General features: G+C 29.6%; 1 protein-coding gene across 2 annotated transcripts in view; it reads right to left on the bottom strand.

Moving 5' to 3' along the window:
- Positions 1-23,857, bottom strand: part of ENGase (Endo-beta-N-acetylglucosaminidase) — a 50,448-nt gene that overhangs the window by 3,530 nt on the left and 23,061 nt on the right. For both annotated transcript variants that reach the window (XM_065509176.1, XM_065509177.1), the window contains one exon: positions 18,927-19,104. In XM_065509176.1, coding sequence (XP_065365248.1) covers positions 18,927-19,104 — 178 coding nt within the window. The remainder of the gene's footprint in view (positions 1-18,926; positions 19,105-23,857) is intronic.

Below are 23,857 nucleotides of genomic sequence, written 5' to 3'. Positions count from 1 at the left end.
TACATTAAACACAAACAAAACAATAAAAATGTTTGCAGTAAGCATTGATTTTTTTCTCTTTTCTTTTTATCTACTTGGGAGCCGTAAAGATGGTTTTATATAAATACGATTTTGTTTTATTGTTTACACCATTTCGAGGGGCAAATTAATGAATTTAATTAAAAAAAACAATTAAAAGAGCTATATTCGGCTGGACCGAATCTTATATACCCTTCACCAAATTATACTTAAAACAATAAATTTTAAATATTTTTAGGTAAACAAAAAATTTTTTTTTTCCAAAGTTGTTTTTTTATTTTTTTTTAACATTTAAAATTTTTTTTTTAAATTTTTTTTTTGTTTTTGTTTTTAAAATTTTCTTTTTTTTGTGAAAAAAAAATCGGATTAAAAAAATCTTTTACCGATTTTGACCCATTGTAGGTCCAACTTACTATGGTCTTATATACGTCGTTGCAAATGTCTTTGAAATATCTATCATTAGATATCCATATTGTCTATATTAATGACTTAGTAATCCAGATATAGGTCAAAAATCGAGGTTGTCCTGGTTTTTTCCTCATATCTCAGCCATTTGTAGACCTATTTTGCTGATTTTAATTAGGAAACTTCTCGAAAGCATGTCTGACAGAATTATTGAAGATTTGGATCACGAATATATCTGGGGTCTTCAGAAAATTGATTTCAACAGACAGACGGACATGGCTTAATCGACTCCGCTATCTATAAGGATCCAGAATATATATACTTTATAGGATCGGAAAATTATATTGTGGAAATTACAAAAGGAATGAAAAACTTATAATAACCATGAAAATTCGTCCATAACCTTTGAATTTATTTGATGATTTATTATTATTGTGGACTACAATGTCCATGAAATACTTTCTTTAACATTAAGCATGTTTTTTTCGTACTTTTAATCTTGTATGCTTCGATTTTTTCGAGCAGTAATTATTTGTTCGAAATTGTTTCAGATATATCAAAGATCTAAAACAAGTTAGATTTGATAATTCATATTTAAAACCCTATTAAAACATGTATGCTTTGGTTATTTCGTTCTGAACGTCTTACATAATTAAACATTCTTTCATGGAATATTTTCTTTAACACTAAAATTAGCTTTATCCTAATTTTAATTTTGTATGCTTAGATTTTTTCGCGCAGCAATTTAGTGATCCAACTAGTTTTAGATATAACAAACATATGAAAGAAGTTAGATTTGAAATTCCATGATTAATACCTTATTAAATTGTGTATGCTTTGGTTATTTCGTTCTAAACGTATTAATTAATAAATAGTTCTTTCTATTTAAGGACAACAATGCTGATGAAATATTTTATTCTGCATAAAGCCACTAAGATTTATTTCTACTTTGTACTTTGTATGCTTAGCTTTTGTCCAGCAATATTAAATTATTTCCCAATTAATTTCACAAACAGTGTAATTCCCAGCATCCTTAGACGTCTACAAAATAAAACCATCATTGCATTGTAGTAATGTAACTAAGAGTATTTCAAATGGATTTAATTTTTGTTTTGGCATTAGTTCTTTATTTTCTACAAATTTGTTTACGAGCTTCTTTAGTTTAACAGCCTTGCTTGGCAGTTTCATGTCGGTTTTTGTTATTGTTTGTCCTCAATTTGTTTTTTTTTTTGTTGTTATAACCATTTGTTATTGTTACCATTGTTTTTAGTGTTTTTTTAGGTTTAATCTTAATAGAGATTGAAATGACTTTATTTTGTTCATTTCTTTTTTTTTCTTATTTTTGTTTCATTGATATAAATGTTGCAAAGTTTTGCCAAAAAGACAATAGAATTAAAAAGGAGAGGGAAATTAATATAAAAAGGTATTTAAAAATAATAAACAAAGAATTAGCTTAATGTAGAGCTATGATATTTTTTTAAGTTTTCGTAGAAAATTCAAATAATTGCATAAACTGCTTTAAAATCAACAAGATTATTTGCAAATAAATAGTTTTAAAATTACAGTATTTCTTAAATGTCCCATTTTTAATTTAATATTTTTTTGTATTTTATTTCCAGGTAAACTAAATAATCCAATATTTAATCACAAAGTTGTAAGTAAATGTTTATATGCAATATAAATGAGAAACGTTACATCTCCCAGACCAAAATTAGACTCTATAGAAGGAATTTTAGGGAAAATAAGCTCAATCTGTGCTGACTCATACTTTATACCAAAAATTGATTTTTAGTATAAAAAACTCATTTATCTTAAATCGTTCATAACTTCGTAAATACTGCGATTTTAAGGAAAATATGCTCAATCTGTGTTCATTTATATTTTATACAAAAAAACTATTTTTAGTATAAAAAACTCAAATAACTTAAATCGGTAATAACTTCGTTAATATTGTTTTTTAGGTAAAGAAAATTTAAAATTTTTTTCCAGTTGTTTTTTTCAAAATTGTTTTCTAATTTAATTTTTTTTTAATTTAAAAAAAAAATTTTTTGTTTTTAAATTTTTTTTTTTAATATTTAGTAAAAAAAATTTGTTGGTGAAAAAAAAATTCGGGTTAAAAATTTTTTTTCCTATTTTGACCCATTGTAGGTGCAACTTACTATGGTCTTATATACATTGTTGCAAAGGTCTTTGAAATAACTATCATTAGATATCCATATTGTCTATATTGACTTAGTAATCCAGATATAGGTCAAAAATCGATGTTGTCCTGGTTTTTTCCTTATATCTTAGCCATTTATGGACCGATTTTCTCGATAGCAACCGAGCCGGAAGAATTTCGGAGATATTGATGTATGAATCGTGTATGTAAGTTATTTGGGGGCTTCGGAAACTTGATTTCAACACACAGACGGACAGACGGTCATGGCTATATCTACTCCGCTATCTATAACGATGCAGAATATACTATATACTTTTATTACAAACGGAAAGACAAACTTATATATAACCTTGCCACTCATGGTGTGGGGTATACAAATTCAAATATCGTTAATAACTTCGTATATACAGCGATTTTAAGGAAGCACAATCTATGATCACTCATAGTTTACACCAAAAATCGATATATTGTATAAAAAAATTCAAATATCATAAATCGTTAATATTTTAATGAAAATAATATCAATATGTGATCCTTCACATTTTATACCAAAAATAAATTTTTAGTATAAAAAACTCAAATATCTTAAAAATCCTTAATAACTTTGTAAAATAAGCTTAATCTGTGATCACTCATATTTTATATCAAAAATCGATTTTTAGTATGAAAAACTTAAATATCTTAAATCGTTAATATTTTATATCTGTATTTAAAAAATGTATACAGATTTGAATCGTTTGCCACATATGCACTGCACTTATGTAAATGTAAACAAAAATATTAATTTGCTAATAATATCTTTTCATTAATGCTTTAAAAATAAGAATATGAAATTTAATTCAGAATTTTTTGCATTGAAAAGAAAAAAATTAAAAAACTACGTATGTCTTGATATTTCATTGGCCAAAACATATGTAACTAATTGCTTCGAAAACATTTATATCTATAAAACTTAATATTTGGTGTCAAATCCTATATTTTCAATGACGGCCTTACATCGGCAAAGCAGTGAAGCTGTCAAATTGGCAATAAAATTTGCAGGAATAGTGCTCCAATCATCTACCAATCCTTGAAACATAATCACCCCTATCGCGAATCAATACTTCACATGAAATATGTTCCCATTTTTCGTTCATAAACTTTGTTCACGTGAAAAAATTCCCCATGTTGTGAAATTTTTAGATGAAATTTTGTAAACAATAAACAGCTGCTACGAACAAAATCAACTATTGTGAATGAAAAGTTTAGGGAAATATCACGATAGCAATTTTCCCTTCGAGGGAAATAAATATTTCATGGGAACATAAGGAAGAATAAGGACAAATTGGTACACGAAACCCACATCTTCAGGTAGAATGGTTAACTTCAACTCTACACAACCATTGAAAATGAAGATAAGTACAGCGACGAATTTAATAAGGAAAGTATTACAGATAAGTGATGTTGAATACAGGAAAACCAATATTAATAGAATAAGAAAAATACTTACAAAGAATAGTTACCCAACATATATGACGAACAATTTAATCAACAAAGTACTAAAATATGAAAAACAGCAGAAAAATCCAAACACTGAGGAGGAAAAAGTTTTTTACAGTGTACCATTTATTCCCAAACTAACGGAGACAAAAACAATGAAGAGAATGATCACAGAGAAAACAACAACAATAGCTTACAAATCAAATATGACACTGAGGCATCTATTTACAAACAACAAAACAAAAATTGACAAACTTAAGAGTGATAATGTGGTCTATGAGATAAAATGTGACGGTAATGAAAGGGAGAGATGTAACTTGGTTTACATTGGTACGACAAAGAGAATGTTGGGGACGAGAGTTAATGAACACAAAACAGATATTGAAAAAGGAAAAATAACGACGGCATTATCTCTGCACGTAAAGGAGTGCAATCATAAGATGGATTTTGACAATATTAAGATATTGGACAGAGAACAAAAAGAGAACAAACGATACACTCTTGAAAGCTTAAGAATACAACAAAAAATACACAATACAATGAACACGAAAGAGGACAAGGATAACACAAAACTGCAATATTCCGCTGCAATATATAATTATTAAATCAGTTGAAGTTCTGTGATATTAGTATTAAGTTTGACTTATAGTATATGTTTGTGTTGTAATGATTATTTATTTATTTATTAATTCTGTGTCGTGAAGTCCAGTTTTTTAAATAATAAGTTAATTGACAATGTAAACAATAGAATTTCGTAAGTTGAACTGTGATATCTTAAGTTTTTCAATGATTTATAATAAAATATTTATATGTTTTTGTCGCTAGAATTCAACAATAAAAGAAAACCCCTGAAGAAACAAACAAACGAAACGTTGGGTAAATAATAATAAAAATGAAAATACTTTGATTTTTATTTACACATTTGGTAACAAATGATTGACCATAAATAGCCCGTAAGATTGGAATCTTAAAAACTAAAATTGTCAACATCATTGGTCATAAATAGAAAACTAATAAATTTCACATGTTTTTCACGATAGGGGTGAATATCTGAATTAGTGCAATTTTCGGCATCGATTCTTTGATTAACGATTTCCTAAAGGTTCTCAATCGGTTTAGATCTGGTAATTGTGGTGGCCATTCCATTACCGAAACTCTTTTTTGTGCTAACCACGATTTAACAACATGTGAAGAGTGCTTGGGGTCGTTATCGTGCAGAATAACTCATCGAAGAGGCATATTATCCTCAGAATTTGGAAGCATTACTCTTTCCAAGATGTCTCTATAGATAAATCCATCCATTATTTCATTAATTTTGAGCGATGGGCCAGCAGCAGAAAAACAGCCCCCATACCATTACGTTGCATCCTCCATGTTTCTCCTACTGTAACATGAAAAAAAGTTTATATTGATTTTTTAAAAAAATTTGGAATCGGAGACACCAATTCTATATAAAAAGAGCGCCAAATAATTTTGTCCACCTAGATTTTGATTTGGAACCACAGTGATATGTATGTCCGCAACATGGGGTATTTTGATGATTCAAGAGTTCAAGAGAGAAAAGGGAAATGGTACTTTTTTAATAATATAAATTACACAGAGGAACAAAATTGACATTTTGGTTTGGTGCCGCGGAAAATGTTTTTGATAAAACATGTATGGGACATTACATAGTCAAAACTATATTTAGTTTTTTTTGAGGAGCTCTTGTTTTTAAGATATCGCGGTTTTAATTTGCTTGGTTATTCTGTATTTTTTTCTCTTTTTGTTGGGCTATTTCATAAATGGAGACTAAAATTAAAAATGCATCTTTGTACTGGTATTCTACACAAAATTATATTTTCTTTGACATCAATTTTGTTTATCTAAGTTTCAGGATATTTTGGTGATATCGCAAGGATGTTGAAAATTAACTTTTTTCAGTTTCATCCTTATAAGTTTGACCTATGGTAAAAGGGTTCAAAATTTGTTCACTATATACAATAAAAACTTATCAATAAACTAATTTATATAAAAATATTGAAAATTCGCTGAAAATATACTAAACTATTTGGCAAATAACTCAAAGTTTTACAGTATTTTTCATATTTATTTCATATTAAAAAAACTATATAAATGTTCGTAACTTGAATGTTTTACACCTGTTTTTTTTATAAATATAATATCACTTGTTATATTATTTCATTATGGCTAGTAAGATGAGATGCTGTGTTAAAGATCCTAATATGTTTTGTTACATTTGTGACGAATATATGTTAAAAGATCAGCGAAAATCAATTAAAACACTGTTCTCCAATTGTATTTTGCTTGCTTTGCTATTCAAATTCGCAACATAGACAATTCCTGGATATATAATGTAGAAATAAATCTATATGTTTGTAAAAATTTATTTTTTTCTGTAAATTACTAGTGTTTTTAAAAAAAAATTTAAGATATTTTCAACAAAAACGCTGTAAATCACGTAAATACAAAATTCGCAATATTTTAAAAACGTCAAATGAAGTATTTACATTGCTGTAGTTAGATTTAAATGTGTATTAAAATATAAGACTAATGACTACCTAAAAATTTATTTATAAAAAAAATTGTTTTTTAGGATGTTAAATTTCGGGATATTATCAAAATATTTCATTAAATTTTTAACTAATTTTTCATTTTAATTAAAAACTATATTCGCTATAATGCCTTGAATGTGCAGTGATAAATTTTTATTTAAAATTTTCATAATGCACAATTTTATTAAGGATAAAGCTAAAAAAGTCAAATTTCAACTTTCTCGAAAGATCAGACAAATATGCCAAAATATCCATTAGAGTTATTATACTCAAAAGAAGCATATGTTTATGTAGACCAGTCTCATGTTAAAAAAATTTCACATTCTTAATTGCATTACCCAAAATTTTGAAGAAAAATACAAAAAAAATAGGGTATTCAATGAAAATATAAAAACCGCGATATTTCGAAAACGCGAGCTGACTGGAAAAAAACAAGTATAACATAGTAATGAGGGTTCATCAACGTGTACAAAAGGTAGTTCAAATCTCGGGCACCAAAATCTCTGTTCCGCAGTGTTATTAATCTTTTCGACATAAAAATAAGCTGAAAATAAGAGAGAATTAATAGGGAAAACTAATGGTAGTTTTTTGTTCTTGTAAAGGTACTTTTTGAATTTTTTATAATAATGTACCTAGAATATAATACAAAACGGGTAAATATTGGTACTTTATTCTTCTTTACAGTCTAATTGGCATCATAACTGTTTATAGAATACATAGTTGTTATTAGATAATCACAGGCAAATATTTTTACACTTTATTTACTTCTTAAAAACTACCCAAAAAATCGTTATTAAATAAGTAAAATAATTTTTTTAAAAAATCCCTTCATTATTTCACTATGATTATTGGTGTAGCGAAGTGAACCGGTATTTACTACATAAACCTTCTTATTAAAATTATTTATCCCATGTAATTTAAAGCAGTCACGTGTAAAAATATTTATATTCAATTGAAAACATGTATAATGGCTAATTAATTTCATTTATATTTATTTACACAAATTGTTAAAATAAATAACAAGACATTTGTGTATAAATATTTGAGTTCAAATGTAAGATATTATACAAATAAATGTCTGCAGAATTTAAATAAATATTACTGCAATTAAATTAATGTGAAATTAATAATGGATCAGTGAACCAGAGATGTAAAATTCAGTACTATGATGGTTTTTTGCAAATTTCACAAAATTATGCAATTATTTACCTTTTAAATGAATGATTGTTTCATTAATGCCTCAGCAAAAGTATGATAATGACGTGGCACTACTGCTGAACATTATTTTAATGAATACCGTCCACATTACATAGAGGCAGTTTAGAAAGGACTGGATTTTACCCTAATACAAAAATACTATATTTTTCTTAAATACACACTGGAACAACTAAACTTAAACGTATCAGTACAGCTTCAGTATAGCTTTTCCGAAGTACGTAACCATTCCTCTTCCGTGTTCATTCTGAAATTTCTTCGATCAGTGAATTATTATAGCCCTTATATAAAACTAGTTAGTAATATAATATTGTTGCCTCCGAGGCCATTGCTGATTGAAACTTTTTTGTTGACTTTTTAATACTAGGGTCAATAAGTCCGTGACTATTTGAATGAGGATCTTGGATAAAACGTATCTCCAATTTGTTTATCCTTTCCAAAAAATAAGATTTGTCGAGGTCATCAAAATAGGTATTTGTTTGTGAGATGATTACATTTTTTTTTTCCGCCGATCCACTTCCTCAGGTTAGAATAGGGTGGATGAGGGATCAATTTGTAGTCTAATTCATTGATTTTTGCTATGGAAACACATATGTGCAACCTTGGATTTTCCTATAGCTTTCAGAATAGGGAGGATCAATAGGTCCGTGACTTTTTTAATTTCTCGCCATTTAGCTGAAAAGGAAACACTGCTCCTGTCAACACCCATCTGTCAACTGACTCATGTCAAATTTTGAATAAGCTGCATCATTTAGTATGTGTTCGACAACCATTGATAGCAGACTACGTGACCTAGGGAGAAAATCGAAGCAAGTGAATTTCGTGTGTTCATTAAGCTTTATTTTTTGCCCAAAACCCATCACTCAAATCAAGGCTTAATAAATACTATGGAAACTCCATTCCGAAGCACCATCAATTTCAATGGTAAAACAGTGGTTTAATGGATTTCGTTGTGGCCGTACAAGCCCGGAAGACGCCGAACGTTCTGGACGCTCAATTGAGGTCTCTACACCCGAAACAATTGAAAAAATTCACGATTTGGTGTTGGCCAATAGGATATTGAAAGTACGAGAGATTTAGGAAGCCATGGGCATCTCACATGGCTCAGTGGTTTCAATTTGAATGATCACTTGGGTATGAGAAAGCTTTTGGCAATATTAGTGAAGCGTTAGCCAACAATCGCAGGCATTTGTACAATCTTGTAACAACTTCGCAACACACCAGAGACCAAATAGTGTAAATCGGTTATAAAATGGCTATTTTGAGGAACTCGACAATTTTTTTTTTTTGGAATTGATAACAAAATTAGGGAAACGTTGGACAAAGTGTATACAGCTCAAGGAGGACTATGTCTAAAAATAAAAATAATTGTTATCCAAAAAACCTGACTAAATCTTAAAAAATTTAAATAACAGCCGATTTATTAATGTATCAATCATGTTTGAAAGTTATTTGGGGGATTCGGAAAGTAGATTTCAACAGACAGAAGTACATGGATATATCTACTCCATTATACATAACGATCCAGGATAAACTTGTGGAAAATGTAGAAATTACCAAACTCATGGTGACTACATGTAAAACTGATTGTTAAACTGCGTTTAACTTATCATTCTGCAAACATTCTGCACAATTTTTTCAATATTTGATAAATGTTTCTTTCTTTTCTTTTTTTCTTTCGTTTCTTTTTTAATATGAACAAAATAGATAGAGAATTTAAAATAGTATTGTAAAATTTCTCAAAATACTGGAGTAAAGAAAGCCAGTTTTTTCTCTCCATAAAATTTTGACGCAGTCTAATGTATAAATTTAAAAACTAATTGCCAACAAGTTAACAACAACAATTAAATAAAAACCTAACTACTTTTTCATAACACCCACTGCACAGAGCCATCGTAAGAAAACACTTAAGAGGACAGTTCTTTTTTTGTTTCAACTGGCGATTCGTGCGGCAATTGTAATTTATTGAAAATATATTGACAGGTTGTTATATTTTTAATGGCTCAACAACGCCATAAAGTTGCAAAAAAAGAAATAGCAGCAAACAAAAAACTGCACCAGAGGGTATTACAACAAATTGTAAAAAAAAGAACAACTTTTTTAACACCATAAATAAGACAACAAAAAGAGTCATAAAAATAACAACAACAAATATGTATGAAGCTTCCTTTCGGAAAAACAACACACAGAAAAAAAGTTTAATTAAAATAATGGCTCACACTTGCCAATGAAAATAAGAGAAAGAGAAGAGAGCGAAGAAAGATCAATAAAACCAAAACAGGCAAAAAGAAAAACTTTAATTTAGCCGAAAGACAGATACCAAAAAAAAATTGGTCTCGTAAAACTTTGTTAATAAATTCCAAGTAGATTAAAGGCATGCACGAAACAACTAATAAGGGCCGAATGAAGAAAATCGAAAAACAAAAAACTATGATTACTTACATATTTTATGGGAAAACAAGTCAGTCAAAAGTTACTTTACGAATTACAAATAGTTAATTTATGGCCTGAAAAGTTTCGTTTTCTGATTTAAGCCTTAAAGTCTTAAATGTTTAAGAATCTGTTTTTATTTGTTCATAAGTAACTTATTTTGTTCATAGTCAAGAGTAGATTAAATGTCATCTTTAGAAGTAGCAAAAAATATAAGTAAAGTAGTAAACAAACTAAAGTCAATAAATTTTTCTTTTAATTTATTTTGGAGATGGGAAAAAAAATAACACTTAAATGTTGTGTTTAATGCCAAAACTCTTTATACATAGTAATCTTTTAACTGAGATGTGGGAGTGGTCATCCTACACGACCATTATGATGAGCTACTGGCGAAAATTTGAGAGCTTTGGATCCAATCCATAGAAGAATTGAAGAATCAGATAAGAAAACATCTGCCAATAGTTAATCTAATCATCTGAACTAAAAGATCTTACAATATTTAACTTATTAACCCAGTTTAGCTTCTACACAAGCTAAAGATATATTTTTTCCATTTGAACAAATGTAATAATTCCATAAGTATCCTTATACCAGTAATAAACCTCATAATAAGCATAAATAAAAACAACTCATGACTTATGACCAAAATCCAACCAAATTCATGTTAAAATAATATTGAACTTGGTGTAGTATTTTGTTGATTTAACTTTTAAGACCTTTTAGCAATCACACACACACTCACACATAATATTCAATACATTTACATGTACTTTCTAACACTCAGTTATAAACACTTACAAATGCTGCACACATTTATATTTGTATATTAGGGTGGCTATTATTTTGCACTTCTTAAATGCAGAACATTTTACGAAATTCAGATAATATTTTATTTTAAGTTTTTACTTATGGATTAAAGAAGCTGTGCCGATTCATATATACCCTTCACCAAATTATATTTAAAATACAAATTTTAAATATTTTTAGGTAAACAATATTTAAAATAAATATTTAATTTATAAATGTATCTCCACAAAATGCGCTCCAAATAAGTTTTATATATACAAAATTCATGTCATCAAATTTTGTAACGATCGGTCCATAATTAGTCACAGCTCCCATATAGACCCGCTTCCGAAAATCACTTTAACGTGCATAAACGCTTAAAAATGTTGGTATACTCACAAAATTCAACATAGTAAGCTTTCATATAGACATAAATCACACGACCTAATTTCGGTCCATAATTGGTCATAGCCCCCATATAAGGCCCACTTCCGAAAATCACTCAAAAATATAAATTATTGAAATTTTAAAAGAAAAATGTTTTTGCTCTTGTACTTAGTGTATCGTATTATATGGTCGGGCTTGACCGAGCATACTTTCTTACTTGTTTTAATTTTAATATTTTTTTTTTTAAATTTATTAGTGAAAAAAAATTTCGTGAAAATAAAATTCGGATTAAAAAATATTTTTCCCAAGAAAATCGGCCCACAAATGACTCGAGATATAAATGTTTTTATCGAAGTTATCCATGTTTTTTTATATCTCAGCCATTTGTGGCCCGATTTTCTCGAATATCAACCGAGCCGGGAGAATTCCCGATATATTGATGATCAATCATGTTTGTAAGTTATTTGGGGGCTACGGAAAGTTGAATTCAATGACGAATTTTGAATCGTCATATGCGGGAACTTTTTCTTTACTTCTTTAATTTTGTAAAAAAGTACAGTTGAATCACATCGATTGCTCACCAAAGCGAAGGTGAATGTGTTCCATCGGTTTCAACGTGCGAGAGATGGTTTTGAAGTTGTGATTGTGACACGGAAGACAAAGATCTCCCAGGCCAGCCAAACAAGTTTAAAGAACAAGAATTGGAGGCATTACTCCATGAAGATTTCTTTCAAGCCGCAGTTTAAAAACGTTTGCGTGCAGCAGAATTCAAAAGCATGACTGAAATGACGCTATAAAAGAAAATCATTTGTGCACCGAATCATTACATGCGATAAAAAATGGACGAGATCGTACGTGATGCCCGACCAACAAGCCAAATCGACACCAAATATCCATGAACATAAGGTAATTCACTGTATTTCGTGAGACCAAAAGGGTCCCTGAAATCTGGTCAGAACATCACAGAATATGCGGTCAGACATGAAACCGTAATATTCCATCATGACAACGCTCGGCCACATATTGCAATACCTGTTAAAAACTATTTAGAATGAAGTAGTTGGGAAGTTATGCATCACCGGCTTTATAGTCCACACTTTGCAACCAACTCCCCCCCCCCCCCTTACTTCTATTTGTTTCGATCGATGCAGAACGCTCTCTCTGGGATACGCTTCACTGTGTAACAGAGTATCCGATATTGGCTTGATTCGTTCTTGGCCTCAAAAGATGAGCAGTTATAGCAGTTATTTTGGAATCTATATGTTGCCAGAAAGAAGGGAAAAGGTCATAGCTAACTTCTTCTTTATTTGCATATTCGTTTTCCGAATGTTAGCGATCATTACAAGTAAATCATCAATGTACAGTGGTGGCCAGGAATTTAAGACAAAAATTGTTTGCTAAATTCCACGTGATTGTCAATTATTTTTTCAAATATTTCCACAAATATGTATGCATGAGGACTGTTTTAACACACAAGTGTGTTTTATTCGACTGTGTCAATTCATACATATTCACCACGAACACATACAATTTTTCTACAACTTGACCAAAAATTGTTTTTTTAAATAAACATATTTTCTCACATTTATATCATTATATTTTTATTATTATAAAATATTCGGACCAAATTTCGTATTTTTAGTTCCATTAGTTTCGGTCATGTCATGTTATTAACAGCGGATGTTCGCTGAGGTGGGTCAACGTATTTCCACATATCTTTGTCCATATATGTTTTACCGATTTTTTCAAACATTTTTCAGAAACTAGAAATATTAATAATAAATTTCATACCCTTATTTTGGCTCTATCGCACTTAAAATTCAGTTGATGAAAAAAATTCAAGTATTTGTCTTAAATTGGTGGCCACCACTGTATATATATATTTTCAAATGGAATTTGCTTACTATAATGTACTCGGATTTTCAAATTCTCTTAAAATGTAACCACAAACATTTTTTCCCTCTACTGAAAATTTTGAGTATTAACAGTATTGTTGAACGAGTGCGATATGTTTTGTGTTATTGTTTAATTATTTACAATTTTATTTTTGTGGCGAAAAAATTTCAGAAAAAAAGAATTTTCAATAAAATTGAAGAAAATGTGAGTATTTATACTTTTTAAAAGGAATAAAATAAGAAAATTGTGTGTATAAAACAATTGTTACTGGAAAAGCGTTCATTTACTTTTTACTACTTTTGAGAATTTAACAGAGTAATTTTGTAAATTTTGATTTTATTCTCTCGTTGCAAATATTTACTGGGAAAGTAAATGAAGAGACCAATTGTTTCAAAATATAATCTAAAAATTCCTAATTTTTAAGTCATACACGCAATATATAATTTGTTTAATAATTATAGTCAAATAGAATACAGAAATTGTTCAAAACAAACAGGTCTACCTTTGCTGTCTTGGACAATTTTGATCCCAGATAGAAAAGGGTTAGTTAACAATGTCCTTGACTTTCTAAATTAAAAATTCGTAATTAAGCAACCCAAAGATTCAATCTGAAATTAATTACTGAAACTATTTCCACATTTTTAAAAATTTTCAGTCACAGTAATTAGTTTTGATTTTGCTTAAATTTTCAGTAACAAAAATCCAAAAAGTTCAAAATAAGGGCCACCCTATTGTATATATTGTAGATACGTGTTCTCTAAATAAATAACCAGTAACATGAGCTTGTGATTCATGAACAAAACTGACAATTTTGTTGCCAAACATTAGAGGGAACTAATGCCATGAAATTTAAGTTTTATAAACGAGGGTCATATTGTTTTATTTAGTAAATTTTAACTGCTTTAGAATCTCTCACTAAATTGCTCCAAAATTTCATTTAGGAACAAATGTCATAAGTAGCTTTCTTTTGAGTTTCCCAGGACCTCGTATCATCCTGAATAAACAAATTTCTGTTGGTATTTGGTTTTTACTATTTTTTGCTTTTTAGTTAGAAACATTTTTAGGTGTAAACACTTACACTATCACATGCAAATGTTGTTAGTTATTGGCACTCGTTGCCGTATAAATAAGTAGATATAAATACACGTTCATACATACTAAAATACAAGCAAAAACCATTACTCACACACCTATAAATCTAATATTTACCTTTGGTCTTAAAAGTTTTTTCCTTTTGGTTAAAAATGTAATCAAAACTAAACAAAACGACCGATCGACCGACAGACAGACAGTCATTTACAGAGTTACACATACTCATAGCACTCTATATAAAGAGAATTTGAAAAACAACAAAAACGAGAGATGCATAAAAGCTTTGATAAAAACAACTGCCAACTACCCGGTAGTTTGTGGGAGGACACTAGTCACTTGACTAGTCAGAAGGGGTTAGTTTAATATGATGACGTCCAGGATATAGCATAACATAGGGACATTGCCCACCTATACTAAGTACTCAATTGACCTCTCAATTGAACCTGCAACTCATGACTTCAAGTTGATTACATTTACACAGAAATAACCAAAGGATACCCAGCAGTTAAGCAAGTAGTCAAGGTATCCCTTATAGACAGTAATTGCCACTAATGGCTGATTCTAATTTAAGGGGGATTTCACGTCAAGTCAACCAACTTTTAAAGTCGATGTCTTCCGATTCAGACACAATTTTTCAACAAGATCGGTCAAAACTTTAGGAGTTAGAGGGGGTCAAAATTTGACATTTTGGCCAAACATGTGATTTTTCCCTTCATGTAACTATTGTTCTTAGCAAAATGTGTCCCAAATAGTTTAGATAGCTATTTCTTCAATCTTTCGAACAAAAATATTTAATAAAAAAAAAAAAAGGTTTAATATTTTTTTTCCGAAATCAAAAAATTGTTTGGATTTTTTTCAAAATGGGACCTTTTTTATAGGTCCTTAAGGACCTATTTGGTCGCTTAGATCAAAAATCCCTTAAAGGAATGGACCTAAGGTTTCATTTGAGCAAACAAAAATTTTAAAAAGAGCCATTTTGAAAAAATGTTCGATTTTGCCAAGAAAATAAAAATTGTATATCTTGAGTTAAAAAAGCATTTATTTTGCTATATATCCCATTCGCATCCCACTAAGCAACCAAATAGGTGTTAAAGGAATAGACCCAAGCTTTCTTTTGAGCAAAAAAAAAATTAAAAAAGGGCCAATTTTAAAAAAAAAGTTAGATTTTGCAAAAATAAAAAGTAAAAAATTGCATATTTTGAGTTACAAAACATTTATTTTGATAGATATCCCTCTCTCATCCCACTAAGCTATATAGGTATTCAAGGAAAATATCTGAGCTTTCTGTTTAGCAAAAAATTAAAAAGAGGGCACATTTCGAAAAAAAGTCAACAAAGTTTTTGATTTTGCAAAAAAAAAAGGCAAAAATTGCATGTTTTGCGTTACAAAACATTTTTTTTTGATAGATATCGAACTCGCATCGCACTAAGCGACCAAATAGGTCCTCAAGGAAAATATCTAAGCTTTATTTTAAGAAAAAAAGGCCCATTTTGAAAAAAAAAAATCAAAAAAGTTTTTGATTTCGGAAAAAAAAAATTAAAATTTTTTTTTTTTTTGATATTATTTTTCGAAAGATTGAAGAAAAGCTATCTAAACTATTTGGGACACATTTTGCTAAGCACAATAGGTAATAAGTTATCTATATCATATGTTTGGCCAAAATGTCAAAGGGTAACTGACTCTATGTAACCGGTACGTAAATTCAATACGTTGACTACTTTTGACCAACTATCGGACAGTCTCATTGTAATCCAAAAGGGTATATTGCCTGACCATCTGCTTAGGACATGCAAGTGTTAAAATAACACATCACGGAACTACTTATCTACTAGTTGTCAACCTAAATGGTCTCCTAGAACTGCTGGGTACTTATACATACTCAAACATGTACAAATATATTTTATTTCATGTAGTATATAGTAAATAACCAAATTATTACGTTAGATTGAAGTCAATTGCTATAAAATGCTGTGGTTGTAGCTTTTGTTGTGTATAAAGTTTAAATAAATAACTACAGTAAATTAAACAAAGATAAAATTAACATTTTAAATCTATCGTTTAGTCCTTTGTTTGTTTTAGACAAAGAAATATTATAAATTTACCATCAATTAGCAAAATTTTATATAGTTTACATTAAATTTAAAAATATTAAGATTTTATAAAGTTTTCTTTAATCCACATACTATCTTTTCTGTGATCAAAGCAATAGTTTAATTTTCCATTAATGAATTTATCCTAAAGTATAGTCTTTGGTTGTCATAGACAGTTTAAGGTTCTTAATGAGCTACACATCATACAACTAGACCACAATAATATTAATGGAATTTACTAGAAAAGGCATCTCTACGATTAAGCTAGTATCGAAAACAGATTGATACAGTCGTCAGAATAACTCGGATTGCTATTTAAAATCCAACTTCTAACACAGAATTGTATAATGTTTCTCGAGATTGGTAGAATACAGCGCAAAATTGTAATCAACCTCAATATTGGCCACAATACTTGGTAAACATATGGTCAAATGGCAGTGAAATGAGGCTATTGAATACACATACATATATTGGGTGATGACTGAAAGATTCGGAATTTTTTCAAATGTTTTGCTTTTATTTTGCTATGACCTTTTGCCAACTTTCTGGCAGCATATGGATTCTAAGCCAAAATAATTGCTCATATTTTGAAGCCAAGAACGAATCAAGCCAATATTGGATACTCTGTAACACAGTGAAGCATATACCAGAGAGAGTGTTGTCATGATGGAATATTACAGTTTCATGGCTGGCCGCATATTCTGAACGATTTTCTGCCAATGCTCGCTTCAAACGAATCAGTTGCATTCGGTACAGGTCCCTGTGATGGTATGGCCAGATTTTAGCAGTGCACCCACCAAATACAGAGCATTAACATAGCGCCATGGATATTTGGCTTTGGTGTCGATTTGGCTGGTTGGCCGGACTTCACATACGTTTTCTTACGCTTCGGGTTATCATAATGGATCCATTTTTCATCGCAAGTAATGATTCGGTGCAGAAATGATTTTCTTTTATAGTGTTCAAACATCATTTCGGACATGCAAAATCATCTTTCAAGATCTCTTGGCTTCAATTCGTATAGTACCCAATTTCTTTGCTTTTGGAAGAAACCTGCTGCTGAAATTGCTGCTTGAGTAGCTCACAATGCTTTTTTTTTAGTTTTACAACATTCTTCGTGGACTAATGCCTCCATTCTTGGTCTTCAACCTTTTTTGGCTGGCCTGGGCGATCTTCTGAACCGCACAAACCATCTCTCGTACGTTGAAATCGATTAAACACATTCACCATAAGCTTTGATGAACAATCGGTGTGCTTCAACGACACATTTTTCAAATTAAAGAAGTAAAGCAAAACTTCCCGCACATGACGCTTTATTGGCACAAAATTCAACATATTTGAAGCAATAAAAACTTTGTTGTTTGCACTAAGTGAGAATAAATGAAAGATATGTACCCTTCAAAATTACAATTAAGTTATTAAAACAAAAAACGCATTCAAAAGATACGACATCTAGTGAATTCCGCATTTTTAAGGCATACACTCAATAAAATTTCAAGTTGTCTCAGGAAATTTGATTGTTTTAATTTTTGAAACAGCTCATTTACTAATTGAATATTTATCACAGATAGTTTTTGTTTTAATCCAGCATTAAAATCGTTTATTTTAATTGTAAAATTTTCGAAAATCTTGACATCTCTTAGTAAGACCCCTTTCACACTAGGTAATTTAGTTGCGCAAGTCTCTTGCCCAACAATAAAACAGCATGCAAAATTTTCTTCTCCTCAACCCGACATTACCTCTGGTATCTACAAACATAAGAGACTTGCGCAACTAAATTGCCTAGTGTTAAAGGCGTCTAACTATTTAAAAAAATTATTGTATGAAAAAAATTACGAATAGAAATTCAAAATAAAATAAACATTACATCGTTTTATTAGTCTACCAGTTAGTTTTCCATTTTAGTCTTTTTTTTATAGAAGTAATAAAATAAAATCGTATATAATCGGATAAATCGGATTAAAATATCTGTTATTAAGTTATGTTATTTAATACTCTTTATACATATTTAGATATTACTCAATAAAATACTGTATGTAAAATGCACCTGTAGTAAACATTTACCGAAATTAGTTTTAGGCTCATTCCAACACAATTGAAGATTTTTCTCCAGGCCTATATTGAAAAAGATAAACGTTGTCCAAAATTTTTATGTGGAGCTGTTCTGATTACAGATATCAAATCATCCTAATATTTTTGCAACACTCATACACATATTATTGTACAAAAATAATTACATATTCCACACAAAGAACCCTTACTATTGTATTAAATTTATAATGAATTCAAATGTATCGTTCTCCAATAAGTAGTATCACATAAACCACAACAATATGTATGTGTTTAATAACATTAATTTTATATCAATTACTTAGCATTACATGTTTGCAAAACAATAATACTGGTACTTACAGTAAATTCTCCATAAACTGTGGAATCACTTTACATTCGATATTCACTAGCCAACCATCGAATTGATAGTGCTTGCATAAGCGAACCAGAGAATCGACAACATTATCGACCATCTCAGTTGATTCTAGGACTTCATGCAACAGCTTCGAACCTTTTGGGCCCTCAGCAATAAAAGTACCTGTAGAAAAGGAAAGAAACAGAGAAGGAAAAAAGCATAAACATATAAACAATGATAATAAAGGTAACGGTATTTGCACTCAAAAGAGAAACAAAATGATAATACACGCAAGCAACAACTTAATACGTATGCAATTCCTAGGGGTAAAAATGCCAACAAGAGGGCCTTAATTGGTAATGTTACAAAACTCTTTGGTTTTTTACAAGAAAAGTGTCATAATGATTTCTTCATAAGATGAAGGAAGAAGAAATTCATGAAGATATTACATCATCATGAATTTAAAGTTTTTCATCTAATCAGGAAATCATTAAAAAGAAATTCATGAAGATATTACATCATCATGAATTTAAAGTTTTTCATCTTATCAGGAAATCATTATAAAAGTCTTTAAGAAACGAAAACGGAAGTCTTTTAAAAGATATTTTTAGAGAAAGCTGGCAGGAATGAGACTAGAATCTTATAGAAAGCCTAGTAAAGGCGAAGGTCCATATACTGAAGGCCTTACAATTTTCCCACTGGTCACATATAAGTAATTGTCGTTTATAGTATGTATGTACTTCTACAATCTGTTCATGTAGACTTGTCCTGAAGCATGCTGAGTTTAGTGTGTTCATTTCAAATGTCCAAAAACATACTACATACATATATGTACATTAGGGTGGTCCTTATTTTGTACTTTTTGGATTTTCGGACTAAAATTTTTCTTCGTCATCTAAATTCAAAATGCTGAGCAAAATCGGATAACTTTTACAGGTTGCATAGATTATTTGAAATTTCGAGATTTGAAAAAAATTTCAATTAATATGTGACTTAAAAATGAGGGATTTACGATAGTGTATCTTTTGAACGTGGTTTTTGTTTTTAATAACTTATATATCATTTTGAAGGGTACATATCTCGCATTTATTCTCATTTAGTGTAAACAACAAAGCTGTTTTTGCTTCGAAAATGTTGAATTTTGTGCCAAAAAAGCGTCATATGCGGGAAGCTTTGCTTTACTTCTATAATTTGAAAAAAAGTGCAGCTGAAGCACATGGATTGCTCACCGAAGCTAATGGTGAATGTGTTTTATCGGTTTCAAAGTGCGAGAAATGGTTTGTGTGGTTCAGAATTGGTAATTTTGACACAATCGCCCAGGCCAGCGAAAAAATTTTGAAGACCCACAATTGGAGGCATTACTCCATGAAGATTGTTGTCAAACTCAACAAGAGCTGGCAAAATCATTGGTAACTACTCAAGTAGCAATTTCAAAACGTTTGCAAGCAGCAGAATTCATCCCAAAGCAGGGAAATTGAGTAGCATATGAATTAAAGCTGAGAGACCTTGAAAAACGATTTTGTATGTCTGCACTAGGGTATTCGAATTATTCGATATTTCTCTTGTTCGAATAATTCGAATAAGAAATTTCAACTTGTTCGAATAATTCGATCACACGTTTAAAATTAATCGAATTATTCGAATAATTTATTTTTTTTTAAAAAGTAATGAATGAAGTTTTACAAAAAATAACGTTAAAGTTAACAATTCAAGTATTGGCAATGTTAAAAAAACATTCGAAAACAAAGGCCATCATTAAATTTTCAACAGAAATATTCTGATCAGATTAACTCCCGAACAATCTATAAAACAATTGACTAGCAAACCCTTTAGTTTCCGTTTTGGAGCTATGCTTTAAAAAATTTGAGCTAGTTGTTCATGATCCTGAATTCAAATATAATCGTATTAAGAACTTTTTTATGTCGTTCATTAATTCGGGTTTTAAATTGAGTAACTAACTCTTTAGTAAATTAATTATTCACTATTTCTAAATTATTTATAACAAATTGTATTATACCCTCAAGTTCTATCAAAGTTGCCGAATCTATGCTTAATAAAGTGGTCTTGGGGAATTACACAGTAAAGGTAATCTGTCCAAAGTTTTATATCATTGTCAGTGAAAGTGGCTAATTTGCAGTGCATGATTGATGCATTTACAAATACGGAAAAAGTTTATTACCATGTTAGACAAAGATGTTCAAAGATGTTCAAAATCATGTATAAGACGAACTCCATGCTTTTCTTGCAACAAAACGTTAGTTTGCAATATTTGTGTTTATCATTCGATTTATTAAATATTTTGCAACACTTACGTACGCGGTTAATAATATCACTTATATACATATATTTTAAGATCATAGCCTTCATATATTTCAATGTAATCATTATAAATGTTATCCTAAATATTACTTTCGGCGACTGTTTCCAAATCACATTCAACTCTACTTTAATCTAAGTTAATATTTTAATTATTAATTGCGATTCTTCTAATATTTCGCCAGCTAAATAACAAATATTTTATTCTGTACCTTTTATTTTCATTGGTTCAAGTCCTAAGTTAAAAATTTTGAAAGATTTGTTTTTAGAATTGTAACTTCTTGCAGTAACATTTATATATTTATTGCAGGAGCTATCGGAACACTCATCTACAGTGGCCGAAAGTCCCTTTGTCTTTAGTTATTTGTCGAATTTCAGAAACTTATTTAATTTTGGAATTATGAACAATTTTAAGCAATTTAATAAATTTAAATATATATGAACATTTATTCGTTTTATTCGATTATTCTACATAAAATTGTTCGAATTATTCGTTATTCGAAAATGGCCATTTTTAAATTGTTCAAATAATTATTCGTAAGAAATTAATTAATCGAACGATCAATAGTCGAATGAATACCCTAGTCTGCACCGAATCATTACGATGAAAATGGATGCATTACTATAATCCGAAGCGTATGTGAAGCCTGACCAACCAGCCGCATCGACACCAAAGCCAAATATTCATGGCGATAAGATTTAGAAGCTACTTAAATCTAGCCAGACCATCACATGGAACATATACCAAAATATACAGGCGGACATGAAACCGTAATATCCCATCATGAGAACGCTTTACCACATGTTGCAATACCTGTTAAAAACTATGCAAAAAGAGGTTGGGAAATTCAGACATTGACCCATCCGACTACGCTTCACTTCAGAACAGAGTATCCGAAATTGGCGTGAGTAGTTCTTGACCTCAAGAGATGAGCGGTTCTCTTGGCTAGGAAACCATATGATGCCAGAAAGATGGGAAAAGGCCATAGCTAACAATGACCAATACTTTGAATAAATTTATATTGTACAAATGTTTCAAAATAAAATCTAAAAATTTGAAAAAATACCGCATTTTTAAGTCATACACCCAATATATACCCTTCACCAAACTATACTTTAAGATAAAGATTGAAGAGAATTTAAAAAAAAATTATTGGTGGAAAAATTTGTAGATAAAAAAATGTTTGGTGACATTTTTTTATCCGATTTTGATTTTTGGCTATATCGACTTCGCTGTATAAAAAATGTCACGTATAGTGCTCATTTGATACTCGGCCCACACATGGCTGAGATATAAGTAAAAACGACCATTACCTCGATCATTGACATATTTATCACCAAAAAAAACCTTCAACAAACATTTTTTTCGCCAAAAAATTTATTTTCAACATTTATCGTAATGAAGGATAAATGAGATTCGTCACAGCTTAATATAACACTCTTATTTGAATCGTTTATTTCAAAAACCAGTCAAGCAACAAATGATTAATTTTTAGTAAATTGAAGAAAACCTAGGAAGTTTTCTAAAAATTATTTTACAAAATTTATATTTTTTCCTAGAAAGTTATCCTTATGTGTATCTGTTTGATAAACATAAAACTTTTTTTATCTATATGAACATAAATATATTTAATTTTTTATATAAATTTTGTGTTGTAAATTTAATAAGAAATATACAAAAGTAAAATGACAAATGAACTTTTTAAATAGTTTAACTCACATTCATATATACATATTTATTATGAAATAAATATTCGTTATCATACACTGGTTCTACAGTGCATTCTGCTTTCGTTGTATGGAATTGAAAAATATTCCAATAAAACTCTTCATATCCAACCAAGTAAATCATTATGTTTTTATCACATTTATTGAAACCTACAACATTTATGTCACTTGACTTCTTTCTGCACTAAACATGGACTTCTCGACTTTGCTTCACAATAATAGGAGGGCAGTATTTAATTTGTTTTTTTTTTTTTTTGCAATAAACGATGCATTTTCCTTTACAAAACAGTAATAGCCCAATAACTCAATTTTGGATTTTTTGTTGCTTGACTGGTTTTTGAAATAAACGATTCACTAGTTAACCATCATTTAGTGTTTATTAGAAATTAAACCATTTTTTAATTTTTTGAAATTTCTTTTAAACAAAATGTTGCAAATATAAAGCTTTGAATATAATTGATATCAAATTATAATGGGTAAACGAAAAATCTATGGGAAAACGAAATATTGTACAAAATTTATATTTTTTTTTCAACATTTATTATCTCATTTTTTTATTTTGGAAAAAATTGCTAGTTTGATTCAAATCTGCAAATTTAAATAAAATGTACAACCTTTAAACATTATCCGGTTTTGCTCTTATTTTCCGCATTTGGTTTTTTAGATGACGGATAACAATTTTAAACCTTGGGTGTATTGAAAATCCCAAGGTCCACCCTAATAAACATGTATGTTTATAAGAATCCATGTGTCAATGTGTGAATATTTGTATTTGTACATGTGTGCATTTATTCATTTTGTTTATAGTGTGTCATGTAAGGAAGTGCGATTTCCTGTTTTTATGTGTTTTTTTATATTTCTTTTTTTTCTATTTGGATTATAAATTTAATTG

The sequence above is a fragment of the Calliphora vicina genome, chromosome 4, assembly GCF_958450345.1.
Source record: "Calliphora vicina chromosome 4, idCalVici1.1, whole genome shotgun sequence".
NCBI classification, from domain to species: domain Eukaryota; kingdom Metazoa; phylum Arthropoda; class Insecta; order Diptera; family Calliphoridae; genus Calliphora; species Calliphora vicina.
Note: the sequence above shows the minus strand (reverse complement) of the source record. Positions and strands in the feature narration are given on the sequence as shown.